General features: G+C 42.0%; 1 protein-coding gene across 1 annotated transcript in view; it reads right to left on the reverse strand.

Moving 5' to 3' along the window:
- Positions 1 to 12,738, reverse strand: part of WEE2 (WEE2 oocyte meiosis inhibiting kinase) — a 27,765-nt gene extending 15,027 nt beyond the window's left edge. The window contains exons 1-5 of the mRNA XM_008697332.2: positions 12,394 to 12,738; positions 7,148 to 7,344; positions 5,333 to 5,384; positions 3,223 to 3,395; positions 1,881 to 2,002 (exon numbers count right to left, since the gene is read on the reverse strand). Coding sequence (XP_008695554.2) covers positions 1,881 to 2,002; positions 3,223 to 3,395; positions 5,333 to 5,384; positions 7,148 to 7,344; positions 12,394 to 12,738 — 889 coding nt within the window. The remainder of the gene's footprint in view (positions 1 to 1,880; positions 2,003 to 3,222; positions 3,396 to 5,332; positions 5,385 to 7,147; positions 7,345 to 12,393) is intronic.
- Between the last annotated feature and the right edge of the window lie 10,866 nt (positions 12,739 to 23,604).

Genomic DNA, 23,604 nt, shown 5'->3' on the forward strand with positions numbered 1-23,604 from the left:
ATGCCCAACTGACTGAGCCACCCAGGCACCACTTCTTGGAATGCTTTTTTATCCATAGTTATACCACCTGGCTTTGCAGCAAATTGTCTCTTGTATATTCATTCCAACAGAGCAAAAGGAGTAAAGCTCCTTGAAGGACTTACCTTAGCTCACTCTATGGTATATTTCACCCTAGAACTTAATATAATGTCACGCCTGTAGAAGGTATTCAAATGTGGAAGAGAATTAGAAGATGATTGTAATAGGAACAATCATTCCACCTTATTCTTTTTGAAAATTTGAAATCTTTACAATGCCCCAAATCAGGTTAAATTAGTTTTGCTTTGTTTGGCTTTCTTGGTTAATTTTTGTTCTTTGTTAGTAGCTGAAAGTCATGAAAATAAAACCAATCTTGGGAGTGAGGGGGAAGAAGAATAGGAAATTTCAGGTTATAATAAGAAGAAATTAGGAAAAGAAGATTAAGAAAAGTCTCAACCTCTCATGGGGCACCTGGGTGGCTCAGTCAGTTAAGTGTCTACCTTCGGCTGAGGGATCAAGCCCCATGTGGGGCTCCCTGCTCAGTGGGGAGTCTGCTTCTCCCTCTCCCTCTGCCCCCTCCCCCGCTTATGCCCCCCCCAAGTACATAAATAAATAAATAAAATCTTTTTAAAAAGTCTCAACCTCTCAATCACAAGGAAAGGGTCCATTGTTTATCCTATAGAGACTATTAGAAAAAGGAATTTAGGTAAACTTGCTAGAGAATAAAAAACCAACAAAGTTCACAGTTAAGACTACAAGGAAAGCAGGCCCTCATGAAACACCAAATCGTTATTTTGCAGCATGTGTGTAATATTTTCTATGCTTCTAGCATTTCATAATGTTATCTACTTACCCTACTTGTATATATAATGGTGAAGTTTTACCACTGATCACTCTCCTCAAAAGTCAGGCTGCACATACATACTCAGGGCTACCCAGTGGTTGCTAAAATTACTCAAAGACTGTACTATTAAAGAAACTTGAGGGTGGGTGTACATGTTGTTTTGGAGGGGGGGGAGCAGGTTTGGGAGGGATGCCATTATCCGATATTACCATGACCAGAATATGGATTGCTACCCCTAAAATGCCAGCAAACTTCTATATAATTTGGTAACACTTCTCTATTTTACCAGTGAACATTTCGATGAAAAATATTTTGGAGAATAACCACGTGTAACTGTACTGTTATGTCAACCCCTTAATCACAGATTAAAATATCTTAAACCAAAAGATTACTTTTTTTTTTGATTCAAGTAGCCCAGAAAAAAGTTCTGCCAGTTTCTTGTGTATGTGTAGTCCTGAAGGACCTATAAGAATATACCTGAAACCATCGTGTTTCATTCCCAGCACCCACCCCATGCCCATACTCTGGTGAGAACACTAAATCTCAAAGGCAAGAAGCATCAAGATGCGTGAGCTATCCCCCAATTCAGGAATCCACTTGAAAATTAATCAAAAGTTGGCTGTATAAGTTTACCATTCCCTCTCTGAACATGGTAGGGGCTATGGGTTGCATCTTTTAGCATACCTAGCAAATATAAGAGGAGGCTTTACCATTCAAGCCACTAGGGCAAAAGTTTTCTAAGTATTGAGTAAAGTGTGAAGGGATTGATAGCTTCTGTGTGTCAGCCACACATCAACTCTGAAAGAAATACGATATAGCATAAAATGGAAATTCCTCTTCAACACAACTGTGTGTCCCCGGGTCTCTGCTTCCAAGCAAAACTGTAGTACAGACTTTTTAGGTATGACTCTGCTATGCCTGGCATAAACTACAAGGGGGAGGCAAAGTTTCGGGTTTTATTCCCCCCTGGAGACTTAAACGTTCATCCCTCACCATAGATACTAGTCCGCATACTTACCATTGCAGTATTCATTCTGAATGATCATGTGGTCATCTTCTGCCCACGCAGAGTAGTAACGTACCACATGGGGGTGATGCCCAAGCACTGCGTGAGCATAAACCTCATGCAAAGCCAAATTCCTAAAACACAGAAAAGCAGCAAGAAAAATAGTCAAGATAATATACATACAAATGTTTTTTAAAAGACAAGATATGAACCATTATTAACAGCGGCAGAACATTTACTGAGTACTCACTGCTTGCTTACTATTTTATTACACTTAATTTTCATAATGACTCAGAAAGATAGAGTGGCAAGGATGAAGGCTTTAGAAAAGCTGTGACTGACCCAATGTCAAGCGGGTGATAGTAGACCTAAGACCAGAACCTTGGTCATCCTGGTACCAAAACCCATAGTTGTTGTTTTTTTTTAATGGAACATGGTATATGTAAAAAGGAGTGTTAGGTTGTTACTATCTCAATGGCAGACATGCTTTGAGTTTTAATTTCACCGTATCACAATTTAAAAAACAACAATTTTGATGGGCTTAGTAAGAAGACCACCATGGACTTGATGGTTGGATATTGTGATGGATCCTCTATCTTCTCTGTGAAGGCTAGACAGTCACTTGAGTCAATATTATGCTCAGCCAATATTATATAGTCACAGGGACAGTCTTGGGGAGTGATATTCATTAGGGAACAAGAAATCCAACACACAAGAAAGTAAAATGTAGTACTCGATGAATTTCAGTATAAAAATGAAGAATTCTAAGATCAATAATTTCAGATTCAGCAGAGTATTACATCCCCACAGTTCACAAAAAGCATTGGCTGAATCTAAAAATAGCCATTTTCTTTGTAAAAGGAAGAACTTCTGAACAACTAATTCTGGGAATGAAAGTTAAATTTTTGTTGCTTTTTCCTCGCTTATAGTCTTCAAAACAGTGAACTCATTATTGAATTCATTATTAATACAAAGTGGAGATAACCAGCGAGTTAATAGTAACTTCCTACTTGGTAATATTTCTAATGAACTAACAGGCAGAAGATCATTCCATAAATTTATTGATTAAAACAAAAGCAGTAAGACCAATAGGAAAAGCCTCAAGAACCATGAAAAAAAAAAAAAAAAAAAAACACAACATGATTGCTTCCAAATGATCAGGGTATGTTTTAGGAAATAACTTATCTCTGATTTGGACAATTCAGAAAGGTTATGAATGTGAGACCACATACAATGCAGGGGATAGCAATGGGAATGTTTTTAATGACATCTGTACTATTACTTAAAATGTTTTGACCAGAAACAACTTTCCAAATCCAAGTTTGTACTTCTAGTACATTTCAAAGGTACTTACTCATTTGATAACCCTGCAAAAGGTTTTGTGGAACGTTTTATTGCATAAACACATCCATCCAGCCTCTTAATACACTTGTAGACTGTGCCAAACTCCCCAACTCCAATTTTTTCTACCTCCAAGAATTCTTTTTCATAGCGGGAAGCCATGTTGGTTTCTTGTAGAACACATCTCTGAAATATTTTATTAAAATATTAAAATAATTCTTTCTAACATATTGTGAGCAATAAATTTAAGGCATATTCCAAAATTTCTCAAAGTTTTCCAAAAGACTTTTGAGGCAAATCTATTGGATTCTGTGTCAGTATTCACGGTAGCAAGAACCTCCCCAGTTGCTGACTACCTTCTTTGTACTCTTCATAGCCATCTGTACGACTCTGTACTGGCATTTTTTCGTATAGTCTTTTTCTATATTCTTTCTTCTGTCTAGGATGTTCTTCTCAATCTGTTTTTAGAGGGGATGCACCTGCTCACAGCAACAGCTACTGTCCTCAGCTGAAGGAATGACTGGCATCCAGGTAGAATATTAAGAAAAAAAAGACACCTCCCTTTGACTCTTGTCTACCTGCCTCACACTCTGGCTGCTAATGTTTCCATCTCAAATTGAATAAACTTATTTGTGTTCAATTTGCTTCCTCAAAAATCTTAGTCTGGAGAATAAAATTGTCAAATTGATTATTTCAGCTCGTGCGCTCAGGTATAGAAACCCTTCCACCTACTGGCTGGTGAGCAACAGTTCTCATTTTTCAGCTAGCTGGTAACCCTAGGCAAAAATCCCTGAACTCCTTTATTAGTTTTCTCATCTAAAGTAAAGTGAGCATCCTGGCAACTACTCCTCGGGGTTCTTTTAAATATTACATGAGAAAACGTGTGTGTGTGTGTGTGTGTGTGTGTGTGTGTGTGTAACTTAGCTCAGTGCCAAGCACAGAGTAAATTCTCAGTAAATGGTAGCTAAGATGATAAAAATCTCCACAAATTTATATGAATCTCAATCCAAACCAATTTATCTCCATGAAGTTATCCTTTCCCAGTGTCCCTGTTAGCAAGAATTTTTCATCTAACTTCGAGTTTAAACAACGTTGACTCTTACTAGCTCCTCATTTCAACATCTAATACCAGTCTTCGTTCGCAAGATCTAGAATTTTCACTGCCCTTCGCCAATCTCAAGTTCTGTTTCCCTCGCGTCTGGAGCTGCCATAGCTACGAGCCCTGTCTCCATCTCTCCTGATAGTGAAAATTATTTTTACAAAATGATACCATAGAATCAGACACACCTAATTGTCTCCCACAAGGAATCCAAACTTCTGGTCAGAGACCTCAAGGCTTTCTACCAGTTGCTCAGCCACTACCTTCCCATCCTCATCTCGGACACCAAATTAGCCAGCTTACCATCTACATCACTCCCCAACCTCAAGCCCTCCCCCTCCACTTTTGTAAACTGAATACTGAGCATAGCATGTTTTCATGGTATTATCAACTTAATGGCAATTAATATCCCACTGTAAATTATAATTTATTTGGCTGTTCTTTTATTATTGGACATTTCGTACTTTTTTTTTTTTTTTGCCATTACAGTTACGGCTGCAATAAACATTTGGTGATAATATTTACAGTATTATTTTCTTAGGCTAGGTTATCAAATGAAGGAGGCTACATCAAAGATTGTGAACATTACTTAAAAATCAATGGATAACTGACACATTTAAGAGCTAAAATTTTACATTTAAACTTTGGCTTTATGCCATTTTTCTCTCTTCAGCTTTTCCATTTAGGAACCTTAAATATCTTGAATTTTCCTTTCACTTCTCTACCCCATGAATATAGAATTTTTCCATAAATCCAAGACAGATGCAGTAACCATTAATTTAAAAACACTGCAAGGTAATGATTCAGCCATATACTGATCAGGCACTGTCTGATAAAGTAATAATTAGCTAAGAATATAGACCCTGTTGAGAGTCCAGACCAATTCAGCTACAAAGCACATTTGTAAATCTACAAAGTGAGGTTGGGGGGTGGTAAGGAGAGAGAGGAGGAGAAGGAGAGAGAGAGATTGGCAATAGGATGAAGTGACTAAGTTGTGACAGCTGGAACAAAGAACTGTGCTCACCTTGGCAGGCAGCCCTTGTTCCACACTGCCTTCCCCTGGACCGGCTTCCTCACTTAGGGGGAAAAAAGAAGAAGACGACGTGATATCAATGTATGATTGGCACCATTGAGCTTGATACTCTATTAAGTTCTGGGATTGTAAGAGTAAATAAGACAATTCCTTCCCCCCCCCTTCTGTTTATATTTGGGGACAAGGATAAATAGAAAATTTCAATGTAAGAAACAAGAATAAGAACAAGATATCAAGGGACACCATAGGCAGCACCCAAATCATGATTTCAAGAGTAAAAGTTTTTCCCAAAAGAGGATAGACAAGCTAAGTTTAAAGAACGAGTAGGAATCGGCTAAGGGGCAGGAGTGGGGTTCTAGGCAAACAGAGCAACGCCGAACTGTGGAGGTGAGAGCGCACAGAACACAGGAAACTGAGCACTCTTCCCAGCCTCGCTGCAACCTTCCCCTCCAATACCCGCCTCCCCCATTTTGCCCTAGGTTCACAAGCAGACCATCAATACAGCAGAATAAGCTATAACACTGGCTAAGGTATTTTCAGTTACTTCCCAATAAGCTCTGACAAACATGCTCTTTGGCATGAGTAGTTGCATTCTGGATTTCTAAGCCAGATTTCAATCTCTAGAGCAGCTACCTATAGATTTTTCTTCTGGAGAAGCACAGGATAGAAAGTGCAAATAGAAGACGACTTTACAGTCATGGTGACAAACTGATGCTGGACATTTGTGACTGAAGTTTAATATGACATTCTAATACTTTATAAAATAACAACACCAAAAAAATAACAGCACAGTAAGGGAGAAAAATGCTCACTCGGAAGCACCAAGAGCTGTTACTAAAGTGTCATCACTTCCATTGCAGGAAATTCAAATTAACGGTCTCTCTGGCTAGCTTCAGTGAGAGGTGAATCAATTCTGATGGTTTGCAAAGAATCCTCAAGAGCTAAAGCCAATAGAATTCTTGGTAATAAAAGTAGACCCGTATACTTGTACTGAAGTTTTGTTTACTTAAGATCCAGGAGATAGTATTGAGAAAACCTATTCCAGGCACAAAGCTGATAAATACAGAGTCATTGATTCCAAACCAAACAACTCAACCTAACACATTAAATGCTCTGCATACTTCAGATTGCTAGCTGTGCATTTATTTTGCTGAGTACATAGGAGCACAAATTACTGGCCCATTTTAAAGGCACTTCCTTTGTGTAAAAAAAAGAAGCACTGAAGAGACGTAGGAAATAAATGTCCCTAAGTAATATGCACAGTGCTCATTTGGACAGTTTCTACCATTGAGGCCTTGTGAAGTTGTGCAGTTTGGCTTTCTATTCTTAGCACCTCCAAAAGCAACACTATCTTTTTCTCTTTAGCCAATCTGCCATCACCTGCAGAGAGGTTCAAATTCTTGCTCTATAGCTCTTGGTCACACAAGCTAGACTGGAAACAGCAGTATACTCCTTGAAGTGTGAGCTACACCTGCCCCAGTGGCTAGCCTTTTGTTATCCAGAGGAGACGACTTGAATGCAATTCCATAGCTCATTCAACTTGCTAATGGAAGTCAGGTGTCTATTGCTTACTCTGCCCTATTCTTTTAGAGAGAAGACACCATACAGTACATTTCAGAATGGGGAGGCACTAGAACTTCCATGACAAAGCAGACCAACATTAACATTTAGAAAGGAGTGGATGTGTGAACAGGTATCAGTTGCATTCAAATAGAGTTCTTGTTCCTAATCTTTCTTTCACACTCTCCCTTCTACTTGACCATACTAACATCAGTTCTCAAAAGTTAGAGGCAACAGAACACTTACAGATCTCCTCGGGTTTTCCTCTTGCCATTGGATTTGAGGAATTGTTTTCTATAGGACTCTGGGGTAAAGGGATTAATATTGACCAGAGCCGATGAGGTCATCTCATCCACGAAGGGAACAGGCGTGAACCTCAAATGTTTAGAGCCTCTGGAAGGGATCTTCTCTGTTGAAGAAATCACCGACTGGCTTAGCAGACCCTGAATAAGGATGACAAAAACAGAAAACAGAATGGGGTTAGTACGAAAAAAGAAAAAGTTCCATATCAGCTAGTTAATATTTGAACCAAGAATGTTATTGCTGAAAAGGAATTAGAGGTTATCTGGTTCAGTGCAAACGAGTTGCATTATAACTGGCCCTCTTACGAAAAATACAGATTCCTAGTCTTCCTCTGGATATTCTGATTAGAGGATCAACAGAGGAATCTGTACTTTTGTTAAGCTGTACCGCCTCCCCCTGGGTAATTCTGATGGCCAGCTATGAAAAACACCAACTCTTACTACTACTTCTAGCTTTTTAAAAACTATACTCCAGATTAGACAAAAAAAAAAAAAAAAAAAAAAAAAAAAGCCCTAGAAGACCTGGTCCTTATGTTCTCAGTGTAAACTTTAACTCCCCCTCAATTATTCATCCAGATGTTGGTTTGGTTCCTACTAAGTAGCAGAGGCTGGACTGGATGCTACGGCATACAGAGGTGAATTCCAACTCTTAAGGGATGCATGATCCATTAGCCGACAGTTCATCTATCTTTCAGAAATAATCACTTTGTACAGAAAAGACTAGTTATCTAAACATTAAGAGAAGTTTCCAGTTCCACTTAAAATATAGCACCAAATGAGAAGAGTTCCATAAAGGGGGGGAAAGAATTTGAAAAATAATCCTCTGAGCCCTTAAGATTCAGGGCTTTGTAGTGGCCATAACCAGCATACCAATAAGTAGGAAAATGTCAGGACTTACCACTCTAAGTGGGGTACAGGAAGAGAACATACACCTACGACCTAACCAGAACTAAACCAAAGGACAGAGGGGATAGGTACAACACAAAGAATTCTGATGAGACAGCAGAATGCCATTATGACCTAAGTTGGGGGCCAGAGAGCTGTGTTATGGGTCTCCAAGTGTCCAGCAGTAGACACAGAGGCCATGATATAACCTCATAGAATAATCATTGTACTGTGAGGCTCTTTCTAAAAGAATGCCTCTATTTGAGAGTATCTGTCCATGGCTTTTCAACGTAGAAGCAGAAGCTAGACTATAACATGATTCACTATATAAAAATGTAATTCAAGAATGTGAAGATACAAAGAATGAATATTGAAATTATAAATCCTAAATGATAAAAGCCGAAATGAAGGAAACTATAGCGTACACCCAGTAATCTAATCTTTTTTTAAGTGAAGAAAAAGGTCGTTGCTGGAGCCAAGTTTTTACAAGGGTTTTACATGTCTTCGAGCTGACAGGATGAACAATCCTGGAGCTATTGTCAGACAAAGCCAACAATGATAAACTCACAATTTTCCTGTAAGTGTATTACACGGCTGAGTATTTGCTCAAGGTACAACTATACCATATAATATTTCTCAGTTGTCTATGCAGGAAGTGAACTTAGAATTACAATAAATCATTCCCCGAGAAGCAGTTTTTTGTGCTGAGGATGATTATATGGGAGGTAAAATGTGTCTATCACGTATGAAACTGTGGGACATCCACACCTGCAATGATACACACTCTGGTCGCCACATTTCAAGGACAACAAAAAGGGCCTAAAAATTATTCAGGTAAAAAGAAGGGAAAGTATTCACATCAGGGCAGACAAGATCAGAATTCCTACTCTGGAAATACGAAGGCCAACAGATTTCGTGAGCTCCACTTATGATACAGGGAAATATATTAATTATATTTAAAATGCATTATATTGCCAGAACCGTAGAATTGTGAGTAATTCTTTTGGAAATCCAAAAGAACTTAGTTTGGGACAAGGCTTATGAAAATGAAGTTCTGCTTAAAAGTAAAGCAGTTTAAAAATTTCTGGAAAGATTCCAGGTTGAGAGTATATATATGTTTCAGGGAGTGTAGCTAATTCCATAAGCAACAGCTCTGTTACAGATGATCAAGGGAAAGGAAAATTCAGGAATAGCTCCTTTGTTAATGAAGATGGCAAGAGGAGAAGGCAACCTCCCACCTTCAAGACACAACATCACTGTCTCAGGACTTGCAAAGACTTTAAAAGCCCAATTGGTACAATTCGTCCCACGATGCTTGAATCCTTTCTACAACGTTCCTACCAAGTGAACGTCAACTAGTGCCCAGGGACCCACTACCTCCTTGGGAAGCTCTTCTATTCTAGCTTGTCGTGCTAGGAAGTCTTTATGGTGACCTGAAGTCACTTCACAGGATTTCTAGTCCTTTCCCTTGGGCAAGGCTGAGCTGTCAATCCTCCATTCCTCTCCATCCTTGTCTTTAGCATAATATCACCACTGATCATTGCTTGCTCTCTCTCTTCTAATCCAAACTATATTCCTCATAAAGCGTGCACTTTTTCAGTTGCATTTCCAGTTTCCCTCCCAAGCTCTGTTCTTTTCCTGCCCCTCCAATCTTGGCACTTCCAGGATTCCTAATTTGGACCACTTCTCTTCTCACTTTGGCACTCGGGCTACTTGAGCTCATCTGCACCCAAGGCTTCAAAACTTCCAAAATGCTAATGATATCCAAATATAGATCTCCAATTTAGTTTGTTTTCCTGCATTCCAGACCCATTTATCCAATGATTTACAGAACACCTCTGCTTTCTCCAAACCTGTCAATGCCTCTAGCATCACCTATCTTGATTCAAGTTACCATCTACTCAGTCAAGGCAGAAGCCTCGCAGGACCCTAGATCCCTCCTTTTCCCTCAACCTCTCCATCAAGTTGATAAGAGAACAAAAAGCAAGATGAACACAAAACATGAGCTGACACCCCGCCAAAGCCCCCTCCCCTTAGGGTGGGATATATATAGAAAACATTCTTCAGGCACTAGTAACTGCCTAAGAACAAAGGCAGGGGAAAAACAAATGGTCAATTGATAAAGATCACAGTCATGTAGGACACGAAACTCCACTATACTTCATAACCATCTTAATGATTTACAAGAAAAGCACAATCTTAATAATAGACCTCCAGGAACATATAGACTCAATTTCCTGCAGCCCTAAAGTCACCATCACCTCCACAGGCTAGAAAACCTTATATAATCAGTCACTCCTCACAATCACAATGCAGCTCTTTCTGCCCACGGGTCCTGTCCCGTGCTAGAATAAAAATACCTTTTTGCACTGTAAAACGTCTCCAGAATTCTTTCTTGACCATTGGGCTCAAGGATCCTGCATCAAAGTCACTTAGCAAATCCCAAACATCTCTCAGTTTATCACTGCGCACCACTGACGTAGGGCCTCCTTTGTCAACAGATCCGCTGTAAATACTCCGGGGTGTCTCCCGCTCCGTGCAGCCTGCACATGAAGGCCAATTTTTCCAAAAGCCCTCTGATCAAAACCATTTAATGAAGGTCTCAAAGCTTTCAGAATAAAATCTTGATCTAGCTCCTGCCTACCTACTCTGACCTCGCTGCCTGCATCCTCTCGCTTACAGGTCCCTGTCACCAGCAACATGCAATGTGTAGGCGTGACACGATCTTTCCCCTCCTAGCCTGGTAGCTGCTTTTCCCTTGGCCTCAAGTTCTCATTCCCTTCTTTACCTGGCTCACTCTAGCTCATCCTTGAAGAGCGCTCTCAGACTGGACTTTCTTTGGAAAGGCATCCCTGATCTTGAGACTTAATTCCTAATTCTTTCTCACTGTGCAGTACCACTCCCCCGGCACACCTGATCTGAACTCTATAGTCTCTGTTGTTTATCTTAATTCATCTTATGAGCACTTGTGACACACTGAATGATTTGCCAGTGGAAGGCCCCTCTATCAAGGTGCTCCGTTTTAAATGAATGAAATTGACGTACCACCTCATGCTTCCTTGCCAGCCTACTCTTGCTCAGAGCCACAGTCCTTCAGCCCACTCTCCCACTAATTCACATACATCAAAACCACTCTCAAAGCACCTATCACAGTGTCTGGAGGTGCATCGCCTCTCTGTCCCTCTGCTGATTGTAAGCACTTTGAGGTTAGAGACTGTCTTGTGCTCCTTGCCCACACTGGGTGCTCAAAAAATAAAGGGATGATCGATTGGTTGGTGTTGGGACCATTGGAAAACCCACAGGTGGACACATAAGCATAGTAACGTAGTTTGTCTACGATACAGACAAGAAGCTTAGTACTTCCTGGTGGACGTGGTGTGCACACTCGGCAGGAACCAAAGAAGCCTGCTGACAGTGACTGTGTCTGATGTCAGAAGCACAGATGTCATTATGACGGCCTTAAGTCCCTCAAGCTGAGCCAGCAGAAAGCGGAGCTCATACCAATCCTGAGGCTCACATCCCATGGCACTAGGCTCTCAGAAGTAACCCTGCCCTTCCCTGGCTTTAATCATGTGTAGATATAATAGGAGAATAATACAGCAAGAATAAAGGACTACGTGAACTACTTGGGACCTTTGCCTATTTGTCATCCCCAGCTTATAAAGAAGTCTCAACAAGTCAACTCTTTGCTCACATATAATAGAAGAGCCTGCCCCTCACTAGACTGAGGAATGGGGAGGACTTCCTTCAGGGGAGAGTAACAGCAGAGATATGTGAATATGTTCAAGCACTGAATGTGAACATTTTTATAGGAGGAAATATTAGTAACTAATTACATAAACATAGAGCCAGTTGATATAATGGAAAGAACAGGGTAGACGAAGACCAGAAGATCAGCGTTCTAGCCTTGCCTCTTCCATCAGCTGAGCTGAAAGCCAGTTTATTCCTTGAAACCTGGATTTTTCCACATGCAGAATGAATAAGGCTCTAGATTTCAATATTCTTTCTAGTTTCAGTATTCTTTAGAAATTTCTTTTCCCCACCAAGATTTATTTGGGGCCTACACCGAATAGTTGCTGACATCAATGGCTTTGAGAAGACAGCTAGCAAGGCATTTAGTTCTGTTTTCTGGTAACTGTAAACTCTTCTTCATTTTCACTAATAAATATGTAATTGAGGAGATCCACAGCCCGTGAGGCAGATCGGTCAGATACACATACACGACCGCATCCTGCTCTCCATCCGCTGAGCTGAAGGAACACAGATCTTGGTGACCTGGGTCCCCTTGCCCCACAAATTACTTACCTTGGGAGTGAAGGGACTCTCGAAATCCAGCAGCTTGCTCCTGCTGTCTGGCTGGGCTAGTGTCTCTGGATAGTTGCGAAAACCTGACACTGGAGTCCTCAAAACCTGTTCTGGACTCTTCTTGTTTTTTTCCTGAAATGTGCCGACTTCATGGACACTACTAAGGGGAGGCCCGGGAGGTGTGAACTTTGCCTCTGACTCCTGACCTTCAGCCCTGTCTGGAATTTGGCTCTGGGCGTCCCTGCTCTCCCATGCCTCCTTCTGCCCTTCACTCTCACTCTCTTCTTCGCAGTAGGAAAAGTTTAACTTCTGCTTTAGTTCTTTGTTAATACTGCTGTCATCCATGTCAGCCAGAGAGCTTTACCGCACAGGCAAGGATGACCAGAAGGGAACACTAAGGAGCTGCAGAAGTAAGGAGGAGAAAAGACTGTGAGTTGGCAAATCCCCCAGTTGTAGCCTGCCTTTCCCTCTGCCCACTCACAGCTACGCAGAGGCACGGCATTAGTTTGCTCCCTTAAGTACCACATATCTGTGAGACTGCAGCTTATCCTTATTTCCAGTCTGATTAAAGAAAGCTCCAGTGACTCTTGGAGCAATTAAATCCAATTTATGTATAGAACTCTTCTAGATATCCCACATAGTCTCCCTGAACCCATGTGTTACAAGATACTGGTAAGATATTTGGATCCCTTTAAGTTAGCATGGCTTTAAAAATACCCATTAGCCAATTCGGGCACAAGCTCATTATCGGAAAGAAATCATTTTCACCCTTTTCCACCTACCATTTAGAAATATCACACCCTCCTGTCTCCCTCACCCACCCAGCAGCTAACAGCAGTTAATTAGAACTCAGCATCACCAGGACATCATAATCATCCTTAAACAGCCACTGACTTATCTTGGCTGGAGTTCGTCTCCTTAGCTGAGAGACACCTCAGATTCCTGCCAGGCACACCTGCCCCAATTCAGGCATCTCATGCCCTCCACCCACCCACAGGTATCAGCAGTTAAAACTTTTAGGGAATAGGACAAATTTCTAAACTGACAAAAGAAAGCCTAGAAAGATCAGCGACACGTAGAAGTAGGAATGTATCACTTGAAAATGGCAATTACTTTGCCCCCAACTGCCTTATTTTGTTAAAAAAAATTTTTTTTTTTTTTTACTGTTCCACGTACATTATTTCTTTCTTGGTGGGCCCCTTGAGAAAAGTAAAAAACTCTTTGAAGAAAAAAAAGCCACCAATGTCGCTTTATAGGAGAAACCATGTGAAAGTCTGTCCATAGAAAACGATAATGATATACGTGAGCCCTCCTGTACCTTCAGGAGAGACCCCAGAGGTACTGGACATATGGAATTATTTACACAATGAACGTGGGCCGAAGAGAGAGGTGCTGAGGATATTTTGATCTTGGCTGAAACGAAGTTAATTTCTCTTACGGTCTTTGGTTACTCGTTGCCCATCACCCGTCTTCCATTTCCTCTCTCTTCATTACTCCCTCCATGCCTTTCTCCTCTCTCAATCTTTCCCATCTCTGACCTGAACTCATGAGGACTCTGATCCAAATGAAAACTAACTGGGAGGATGTGAAAGCATTTCTTCACCTAAAAGGTTTTTCATGGTCCAGCTTTGTACAGGTATGCACACCACCGGATCCTTCCCTTGCCTTCCCTAACCCATCCCTCCCACGCTGACCTTCCCAAATCATTCCATGGGGGGAAATCCTGTTGCCCATAGCAGGCAGAAGCTCTCTGCCCACCTCTATCAGCGTCTCCCCATCCCATGGGGGCCAGAGACAAGACAGTCATCACCAGGGAAAGGAGGACTCAGGTTACAAGTAAAGATATTGCTATGAACTGAGATTCTGGAGTTGGGAGTGAGTTCCTTGTTCACAACTATCATGGCAGGCCATGTGATATTATTCCTTTGCTATAGCCTGGATGTTGACCAGTGTCCCCATCTCAGGGCGTGGCTAGACAGTCTTGCCTCTCCAGCTTGCTGGAGGCTGACTCTGCTCTCAAGCAGGGTAGGACTCACCCAAAACACTCTGAGGGTATCATGAGCCTGCAGGCAGGGCACAGGGGCTGGTTCATGGGGTGTTACCCAGATAGACCAAGTGGTTTTTCCTATTGCCCCCCTCTACCCTCCCCTTTCCTCTCAAGGCCTTGCTAGAATTCTCAATCACCCTCATTTACGACCACACTGTTTACCTAGGGAGGCAGCTGTGCTGTTGTGATGGTTTGGGTCCCAAGTCACCAGCAGTGATTCTGTTAGAAACTTGCACCTTTCACGTGTCGTCACTCAAAGGATGATAGTGCTAAGGCTTCAGAATAAGAAAGGCAGAATAACAAGTACAAAGAAGATATTCCCAGTTTGGAAAATAGAATGGTGGGAATTGGGTGGTTGCTGACATTGATGGCCTAAGGGGATCCCCGGAAGCATGGTTGTTGCCTCTGGCCCACAGCCTCCCTATTTGGAGTGTCATGCCTCACTCTTGTTCTTTGTTCTCAGTTTTCTGCACATTATGAAGATTCCCTCTTTGCTTAGTGCGTGTTAATACCCTAGGCATCCATCCAGACAAACAGCGTCACATCATGAGATGAGGGGTCAAAGGGGAATGCAGATAATTTGTGACAATGAACGGAAAAGGGGGATTTTTTTCCCCTTAATACCTGACGCGTAGTGAGTGTTCCCTATGTCATTTTTGAATGGACCTGGGAAAGTAAAATTAACATATCTAGGTTTTGTTTCAAATACTCAGTGTTTGACTTTTTAAAAGTTTGACTATTTTTCTTATTGTTTCAGGGGTTGCTGCACTGGAGAAAAGCAATGTTCCCAAGGAGTAAGATGTAGAAGGAGGAAGCCAGCTTTGCATCTCAGGGCTGAGATCCCTAAGCCCTGTGCTTGGGGGAAGCTCTCGCCCACTGCTGAGTGACGAGAAAGCTAGACTCAGAGCCGCATTCTGACCCAACCTTGGTGCTGAGGCCTTTGAAACACCAGTGGGAAGAACAGAAACAAGAAAGTCTTTCCATTCAAATCGGTTTAGAAGAGGTAGAAACTCATATTCACCTTTGGGGTAGATTGTTCCTTTGCAAAAGTAAAGCTAAGGCCATGGAAAATGGAGCTATTTTTTTGAGAGTCTGTGGCTCCAAGGAAGGACACGCTGGCCTCATTGTTCCCTCGGGAAGGAAGGAAAATTGTAAAAGAAAAAAATAAGTGAACAAGCCAAAGCGAAGCTCTAGCACATTATTTATTGAAGACTGAATTAAGACTGAGTCATTCCAGACTCCGAAAAATACTGGTGTTGGATTATGGTATATTTGATGAGACTGCCCCACTGGGACCCATTGGGAGGTCTGTTTTCCCAAGCAAAAAAGGGACATTTTTCCTCTGAGGCTTTCTGGGAAGCTGACAGGCTCCAGGACAGGAAGCAAAGACTTGAAAAGGGCTAAGGCTGCAAGCAACGTTCTGGGCCTCAGACTGTTGGGCCTGGACTCTGAAGACCAGAGACAAACCTGAGGGAACTCCAGGGTGGTGGAGGGGAACGTTGGCCTTGGTCACCAGAATGTGCCCTTGGGAGGCAACAGTGCAGCTGTCAGCGTTCTCAGACTAGGGTCTGTGGGCCTCGCGGACTCAGCGAGGAATCCTCTCCAGGTCACTGAGGAAACCAGAGGACTAGACAGTATCTCTGAGGTCCCTGCCCACCCCAGCCCCATATTCTTCCTTGTCCTTATCTCTCTAAGTGTCTCATCACAACCAGAAGTGTTGCTTCCTCCCCGCAGAGGGAAGTTTGCAGGAACTTAGAGAAAAGCAGACTATGTTCATCAGCAACAGACATTTGCCAGCTCCCAGGACAAATCCACCAGCAGCCAGGACAGGTGTGGCCCCCTTGGCAGCACAGCGTCTCAGGTGCTCCTGACTCCCTAACAGCCCAGGAGCCTTGAAGGGGACCTTCTCTTGACCTCCTCCCTCCACTCCCAAGACAGAGCGCACAGAAGCAGACACCTGTCGCTCGCTGTGAATCCAGTGATAATCATATAAATCATTAACAAGACTTTATATTTGGCCACCACGTTTCTCGTGCCCAAGTGCTTACACAGCTGTAGCTACTGAGTAGCATTGACAGAAGAACGGAATTCCAAGGAAAGATTATGGGCTGCGTAAGATAAAACCTGCAGGTCATTTGAAAGCCTCATTAATTCTTTTCTTCCTGTTTTGCTTTTTCCTGTGGAAATATTCAAACATACCAAAAGTAGAGAAAATACAGTATAATGAGTCTCCATGTATCAGTAATGTAGCTTCAAAAATTACGGACAGCTGTAAAATCTTGTTTTGTTTATATCTGCAATTTTGATGCGGGGGATGGGTACTGGAGGTTTTTTCTAAAGCAAATCACTGATAGCATGTCCTTTTACTCATGAAGACTTTAGTGTCATTAGTAAAAATCCTCAGAGTCATCTATTCTCATCTATAAATCTACCTGATGAATAAATCAGATTCTAACAAACTGCTTCTTCTCTTGCCAAGATGTCCCATTTGCTAAGACTAGAAGATGTCTGTCAAAATGGCTGTTATAATAGAGACACACTGCTTGTCCACTCACGAGATGTAGTGTTCTTCTTAGCACAAGAACAGACTGCTAATGTGACATCCCAATCATTTAGAGACCATTGATGTACTGCCCATATTTTAAGGAGCAGATAGTTTAAAACTATGGTCTAGACTCATTAGTCTGCTGATCTGTTCCCTATTACCCGCAGTTGGGAAAGTTTATGTGGCACTTGGCCATTCCCAAATTCTCCAAAATTAGAGCAAATGGCTTGCCTATGCGACCTGGTCCAAGGCCATCGCCAGCCACAGAGATGAGATCTCTGTGTCTCTCTGTTTCTCTCCCCCTCTCTCTCTATCTCTCTCTCACACACACACACACACACACACACACACACACACACACATGCACGTCATTGCCCTCATGGGAAGAGATTCGTAGGAATGGCAAAGAGCTGGATCTGTTGTGCCTCAATCTTGACTCCCTGCCTCTCTGCTCCCTGGGCTGGGGCTTAAGAAGTCACTGGTAACTTGGTCAAACATTGCCAGCCATTTCTTCATGCTTCCGATCCAATTATAAGATCCCCATGCTGAAGTTTTACCTTCCTAAAACAAAACAAAGCAAACACCTAATGATTTGGTAGAAGTGTGATAAGGAAGAATTACAGCTCTTCCACAGAGGATAACCACCAGAAACTCTAAATACAGAAACTGTCAAAAGAAGCTGTCCCTGAGGAGGGAGCAGGGTCTGGGGGGAGGGTTGGAGGAGAAGGAAATTGCTGCTCACTGTATGTCCTGTGTGTAATTTGATTAATCTTTGCCATGGAGATCTACTTATTAAAATGCTAGAATAATATCTAAAAATTTAAATGAAAATTATATATATGTATAATAATTATTATTATTATTTTAAACTGGTCCATAAACTGCTTGAATCACTCTGCTCACTCCTCTGCATCTCCCGATCTCTAAAGTCTGGAGGTCCCCGGGCTCAGTCTCCCCAGCTTTTCCCTGTGCACACTCACTTCTTGGACTAGCATGCAGCCCGCAGCTGGAAACCCTCTGTAACCCAGGGACCGCTGAGTGGACATCTGCATCCCAGACCTCACTCCTGAACTTCAGGTCTGCCGCTGCCTGATGCAGCCTCCCTCTGGATGTTCAACAGTCATCTCGACCTTAACAGGGCCTAACCCAAGCTCCCGACAGCTCCTACCAAACCTGCTCCTCCCACAGTTGTCTCGTTTCTCTGTAAATGGAAACATGCCAAACATCTGTAAGTCATCACTGACTGCTCTCTCGGCCACCCTGTATGCAGTCGAGGAGAAATCCTTTCAGTTCCCCTGACCTCCTAACGGCATCCCCGGCTTTCCTGCTGGCCTCCCCGCAGTCCGTTCTGCACACAGTAGCCACGGGGGCCTTCCGAAAGGCTCCTGCACACGCCTTGTCAAGGGCCTCCCGTTTCACTCAGAATATGCAGCCAGCCCCTGTTGCGAGGCCCACCCCACACCCTGGCTGGCTCCGGTGTCCTCACTGTTCCTCCAGGCGCCAAAATCTTCCCTGACCTGTCTCACTCAGCCTCTCGCTTCCTCCAGGCACCTGTTCAACGTCATTTATCAGAGAGGCTTCCTGGACAACCCCTAGAGGGCCCGTCAGTCACCCTTTCGCTGACCTCTCAGCCTGTTTGACGTCGCTTCACAGCACTTATTACATCACATGTACACATTTCATGGCACATTTTATTTTTATTTTTTTTTAATGGTTCATTTTATTTATTTTTTTTTAAAGATTTTTTATTTATTTATTTGACAGAGATAGAGACAGCCAGTGAGAGAGGGAACACAAGCAGGGGGAGTGGGAGAGGAAGAAGCAGGCTCATAGAGGAGGAGCCTGACGTGGGGCTCGAACCCGGAACGCCAGGATCACACCCTGAGCCGAAGGCAGACGCTTTAACCGCTGTGCCACCCAGGCGCCCCTAATGGTTCATTTTAAACATTGTGTCTCCCCATCCCACCCCCAGTACAATCTAACTTCCGTGAGGACAGGGGCTGAACTCTGGCGTGCTGCTCCATTTCCATTCCCAGGAACAGGGTGTGGTGCGCAGGAGGTGCTGGGAGTGAAGGCGCCCGCTCTGCATTCTGGGTATCCTCCTGATGGGCGCCTCCGCGCAATCAATACCTTATAGGTTTCAAATTGTAAGTTTTCAACTCCAATGCAAATTCCAGAGGCCTAAAAGGGAGGAATGTGTTAGTTTTATTGTTTTATTTATTTATTTATTTATCTATTTATTTATTTATTTTACAGATTTTATATATTTATTTGACAGTGAGAGAGAGAGAGCACAAGCAGGGGGAGCGGCAAAGAGAGGGAGAAGCGGACCTTCTGCTGAGCAGAGAGCCTGATGTGGGGCTGATCCCAGGACCCTGGGATCATGACGTGAGCCAAAGGCCGACACTTAACCAACTGAGCCACCCAGACACCCTAATTTAATTTTTTAAAAGACTTTATTTATTTATTTATTTATTTAAAAGAGAGAGAGAGAGAGAGAGAGTGGGAGGAGGGATAGAGGGAGAGTAGGTTCCATACCTAGCATGGAGCCCGGCTTGAGGCTTGATCTCATGACCCTGAGATCATGACCCCAGCCGAAACCAAGAGTCAGAGGCTCAACCAACTGAGCCACTCAGGTGCCCTGATTTTAAATAACTTAGTAATTCTGACTACATATTCATTTTATTAATCCCTAAGCATTTCTGCCTCAAACTGAGCTCAGCCTCTATGGTGCATGATTTACCGTGCTTTCAGCTTGGGTCAAACCAACAAGTTCCGCAGCACAGATGATCTGGGAGGAGTGGAAGAAAATAGCACAGGTGGGCCCGTGTTACAGCTAATACGGTCTAATGTATGCAATAGATGTTAGGAAGGCAGGAGTCAGAAAGAGATCAGATTTCCCAGGATGTCTCTGGATGCCCAGAGCTTTCGGTCATCAGGATATGTGGGACTTCAGTTCACGAGACAGTTAAGGGTAGAGATATTCCTTAGACCATTAGGAAGATTATTTTTTTATCCCTTTTATTCCCATTCTTAATTTCACCCCTGCTATGCCTCAGCTTGTTTGACAGTCTGGACTTCTGTCTGGACCACTGATATTTGCCTTGGTCAACTGTGTGGCTTAATCATGGAGGCAGTGTAATCTGTTCCTTAGCTGGTTGGAAGACTAGTCCTCAAAGAGAATAAAATGGCTTAGTTACATATAGATATTGGTTCTTCTCCAGTAAATATGTAGTTCTCATGCAGTTTGAATGAAAAAGCTCACAGGTTTTTGTTTTTGTTTTTGTTTGAAACTGGATAAAATTATTTTAAATAATTTTCACATGGAAAAATTATTGTCAAAGAAATAGTTGAAGATTTTTTAAGAGTAATAGGAGATTACCTCTTCTAGAAATAAAAACTTACAAAACTTCTAAGAATAAACACATCAATGGTGAAGAATACATAAATTAGTAAAGATCAGGAATTCAATATTGTCATTTAAAGGGGAATTATAAGTCATAGGAATTGAAAGACTTAATAGTGGTATAGCAATTATTGGTTAACAAATTCAATAAAAATTTTAGAGTCTCACTTCATTATCACATTAGCAATATAAACATTGATTAGATTAAGAGACCAAATGTGGAAAACCAATGTGTAAATAACTAAAAGAATAAAAATGAATGTTGATCCAACTTCTGGGTGGGGACCAAATTTCTAAATGTTAGATCAGCGTAAGAAATCACAAAAAGAATTGATAAGTTTGACAACATAAGGTTTAGAACTTCTAAATTTCATAAAGCAATTAAGCAGCATTGAAACCATACAATAAATCGGAAATAGGATTAACAAAAATTATTCCAGACAAAAGATTAACATTCTTATTGTATAAAGAACTCATGTAAATTGATAACAAGAGCATGAAGACCCCAGCAGATAAGCAAGCAGAAGGCATCATGGGCAGACAGACCAACCACAAATCACCAATACAGATTTTGAAACCATGATTAGATTCAGTCACAAAATGTTCACTTAAAAACAAAATGCCATGTTCATCTGACAAATTGGCAAAAAATGTTTTAAACAGCAATATCTAACTGGGACAAGAGTGATACGAAATTGATGCCCTTATACACCAGTGAATCAACAATTTGGCAAGATTATCAAAAACCTTAAAAACCGACTATATTTCAACACAGTATTGCCCCCTCTGGCACTCTGTCATAAATCAAAAACCCGAATAGCCGATTACACTTGCCCTGTCTGTCACCCCTCCTTCTAGATTTCATTCCTTGCCTGATAGCTGCCTTCCCTGCTAGGCTCTAAGCCTGATAAGAAGGGATGTCTGCCTTCTTCGTAGCTGCCCCAGTACTGTGTGTAGGGCTTGGCATATAATAGGTAGTGTTAGTTCAGAGTGAAATTTGGCCAACACTTTAGGCATAACAAAAAGAGGAAGGTCTTGCTCGTCCAACAAGGAGAGAGTGGTTAAGAAAATTTTCAAACATACATACGATGACAACCATTAAAACGATGCATATAAGAAGTTCCTAATAGGATGGGAAAATGTTCACAGTCTGATGCTATGGAAAAAAAGAATACAAAACTGATATATGGTATGATTTCAGCATAAACAGAGAAAACTTTTAATTATATCATTTATTTTAAGATATAGCATTATTTTTACATGCCACTAAGAATTTTAAAATGCCCCAGACGAGGAGTCTGGCATGGTAGTTCATATGCAGCTGTGGCAAATAAACCCCCCCCACGGAGAGGGCCGGGCAGGGAAACTTGCTCATCTCCACTCCGTCATTGGCTGGAGGGAAGGAAAACATCTCGCCCAAGAATTTGAACTATAAGCCAGTGTTTGCGCTCGCTTGCATTTTGAATTCCCACTACCAAAGAACCCCATGCAGAGAATTTAACTCAAAGGAGTCTCGGGTTGGTGGTGCCTCCGGATGGCTGACAAAAGCAAACACAAATCTCCTCTGTGAGAACTCGACCTCGGTGGGGGGGCAGCAATTATGAGTCACCATAGCGACGTTAGCAAATGAAAAGATGTGCCCTAGAATGGGTGACATAGGATAAGCAAAATCTTAACAGTGGCCAACGCAGTGGTGAGATTAAAGATCAAAATTACTTTTATATAATGTATTTTATATACATTACATTTTTATATATTATAGATATATTTATATAATGTAGATATTTTTTGAAGATATTATTTCTTTGAGAGAGAGAGAGAGAGCACGGGGTAGGGATTTGGAGGGGGGAAGGACAGAGGGAGAAGGAGAGGGAGAAGCAGACTCTCCGCTGAACAGGGAGCCTGATGCAGGGCTCTATCCCAGGACTCTGGGATCATGACCTGAGCCAAAGGCAGACGCTTAACCGACTGAGCCACCAGGCACCCCTAGATATGTTTTATATAATGTATTTTATATAATGCATATATATTCACTATTTGGGAACATAAAATAATTTTATTTTAAAATTTAGATATATGGGGTTCTAGGGGAACTCATTCTAAAATACACCATCCTAGGGTCTCTGAATGTGACTGCCCTGCATTTCCTCTTGCCCTTCACACTCCTTTCCCACCAGAGCTATTCTAATAGCTCATTTTAATTTGTTTCTTTCCTATCATTTTGTGAAATTCAGTAGACCCAGAGAAGGTAAATCTGATGGTCATGTATAGAGCCTCTTTCAGACTGTGAATGTGTGTTAAGAGGCCTGTCATCACCATCATTAAATTTTTTGAGCACCTGTTATGTGCAAGACAGTGGGTTAAGCCTGGCAGGAGGAGCCAGTGGTACAGAGGTGTGAGTCTCTACTTTTATTCACCTGCTTAGTTGACAAATGTCTGTTGTGCACCTGTTATGCGAGGCTCTAGGAATCTGATGATAGACATGGTGGCTGGTGGGCTAGAACACATACATAAACAAAGACTGGGAAAGGCTCTAGGTTTAAGGTTGGGACATTTGAGTCCTCTGTTTACATAGCCAATTATATATAGAACATATGTAAGGATGAATATATATAGAGACTATGAATTTATTTCTTGGTACATACACAATTTGAAGGTATTAAACTAGAGGGTTCAGAGTGGAGTTCACACAAAAGGTCAGGAAGAAGCAGCCCTCAGGGGAGAAAGAGACAAGTCACAACCGAAACAGATGGCTTTGGAAATTGAGGATTTTCTAGGAACCCCCACTTTTATATTTAGAAATATCATTTTGAATGCCTCAACCCTTGAGTGTATCTGGTGGCTAAGTAATCACAGGAGGTGGGAATAATAGGAACAGCCATTAAAATAAGAAAGCATGAAGCGAGGACAGAGACTTGTTCAGACATCAGATTCACCCAAGGTTCAGGAAGGCCCAGCAGTCTGCTTGCTTTCAGAAAGACCCAGTGGATTTATGCCGGGGGTGTCCCCTGAGGGGTGTTGATGAAGCTTCGCACCCTAGTGCCAGCGATACAATGATGACACAATTTACCCCCTCTTCCCTAGGAGATAATCAATGACTGCCCAGGGCGGCTGCTTCCAGGCCAGAATCTACGACATAATAATCTTTTTTTTTTTTTTAAGATTTTATTTATTTATTTGACAGAGACAGCCAGTGAGAGAGGGAACACAAGC

This window comes from Ursus maritimus, unplaced genomic scaffold (assembly GCF_017311325.1).
Source record: "Ursus maritimus isolate PB19 unplaced genomic scaffold, ASM1731132v1 scaffold_3, whole genome shotgun sequence".
Lineage (NCBI taxonomy): Eukaryota > Metazoa > Chordata > Mammalia > Carnivora > Ursidae > Ursus > Ursus maritimus.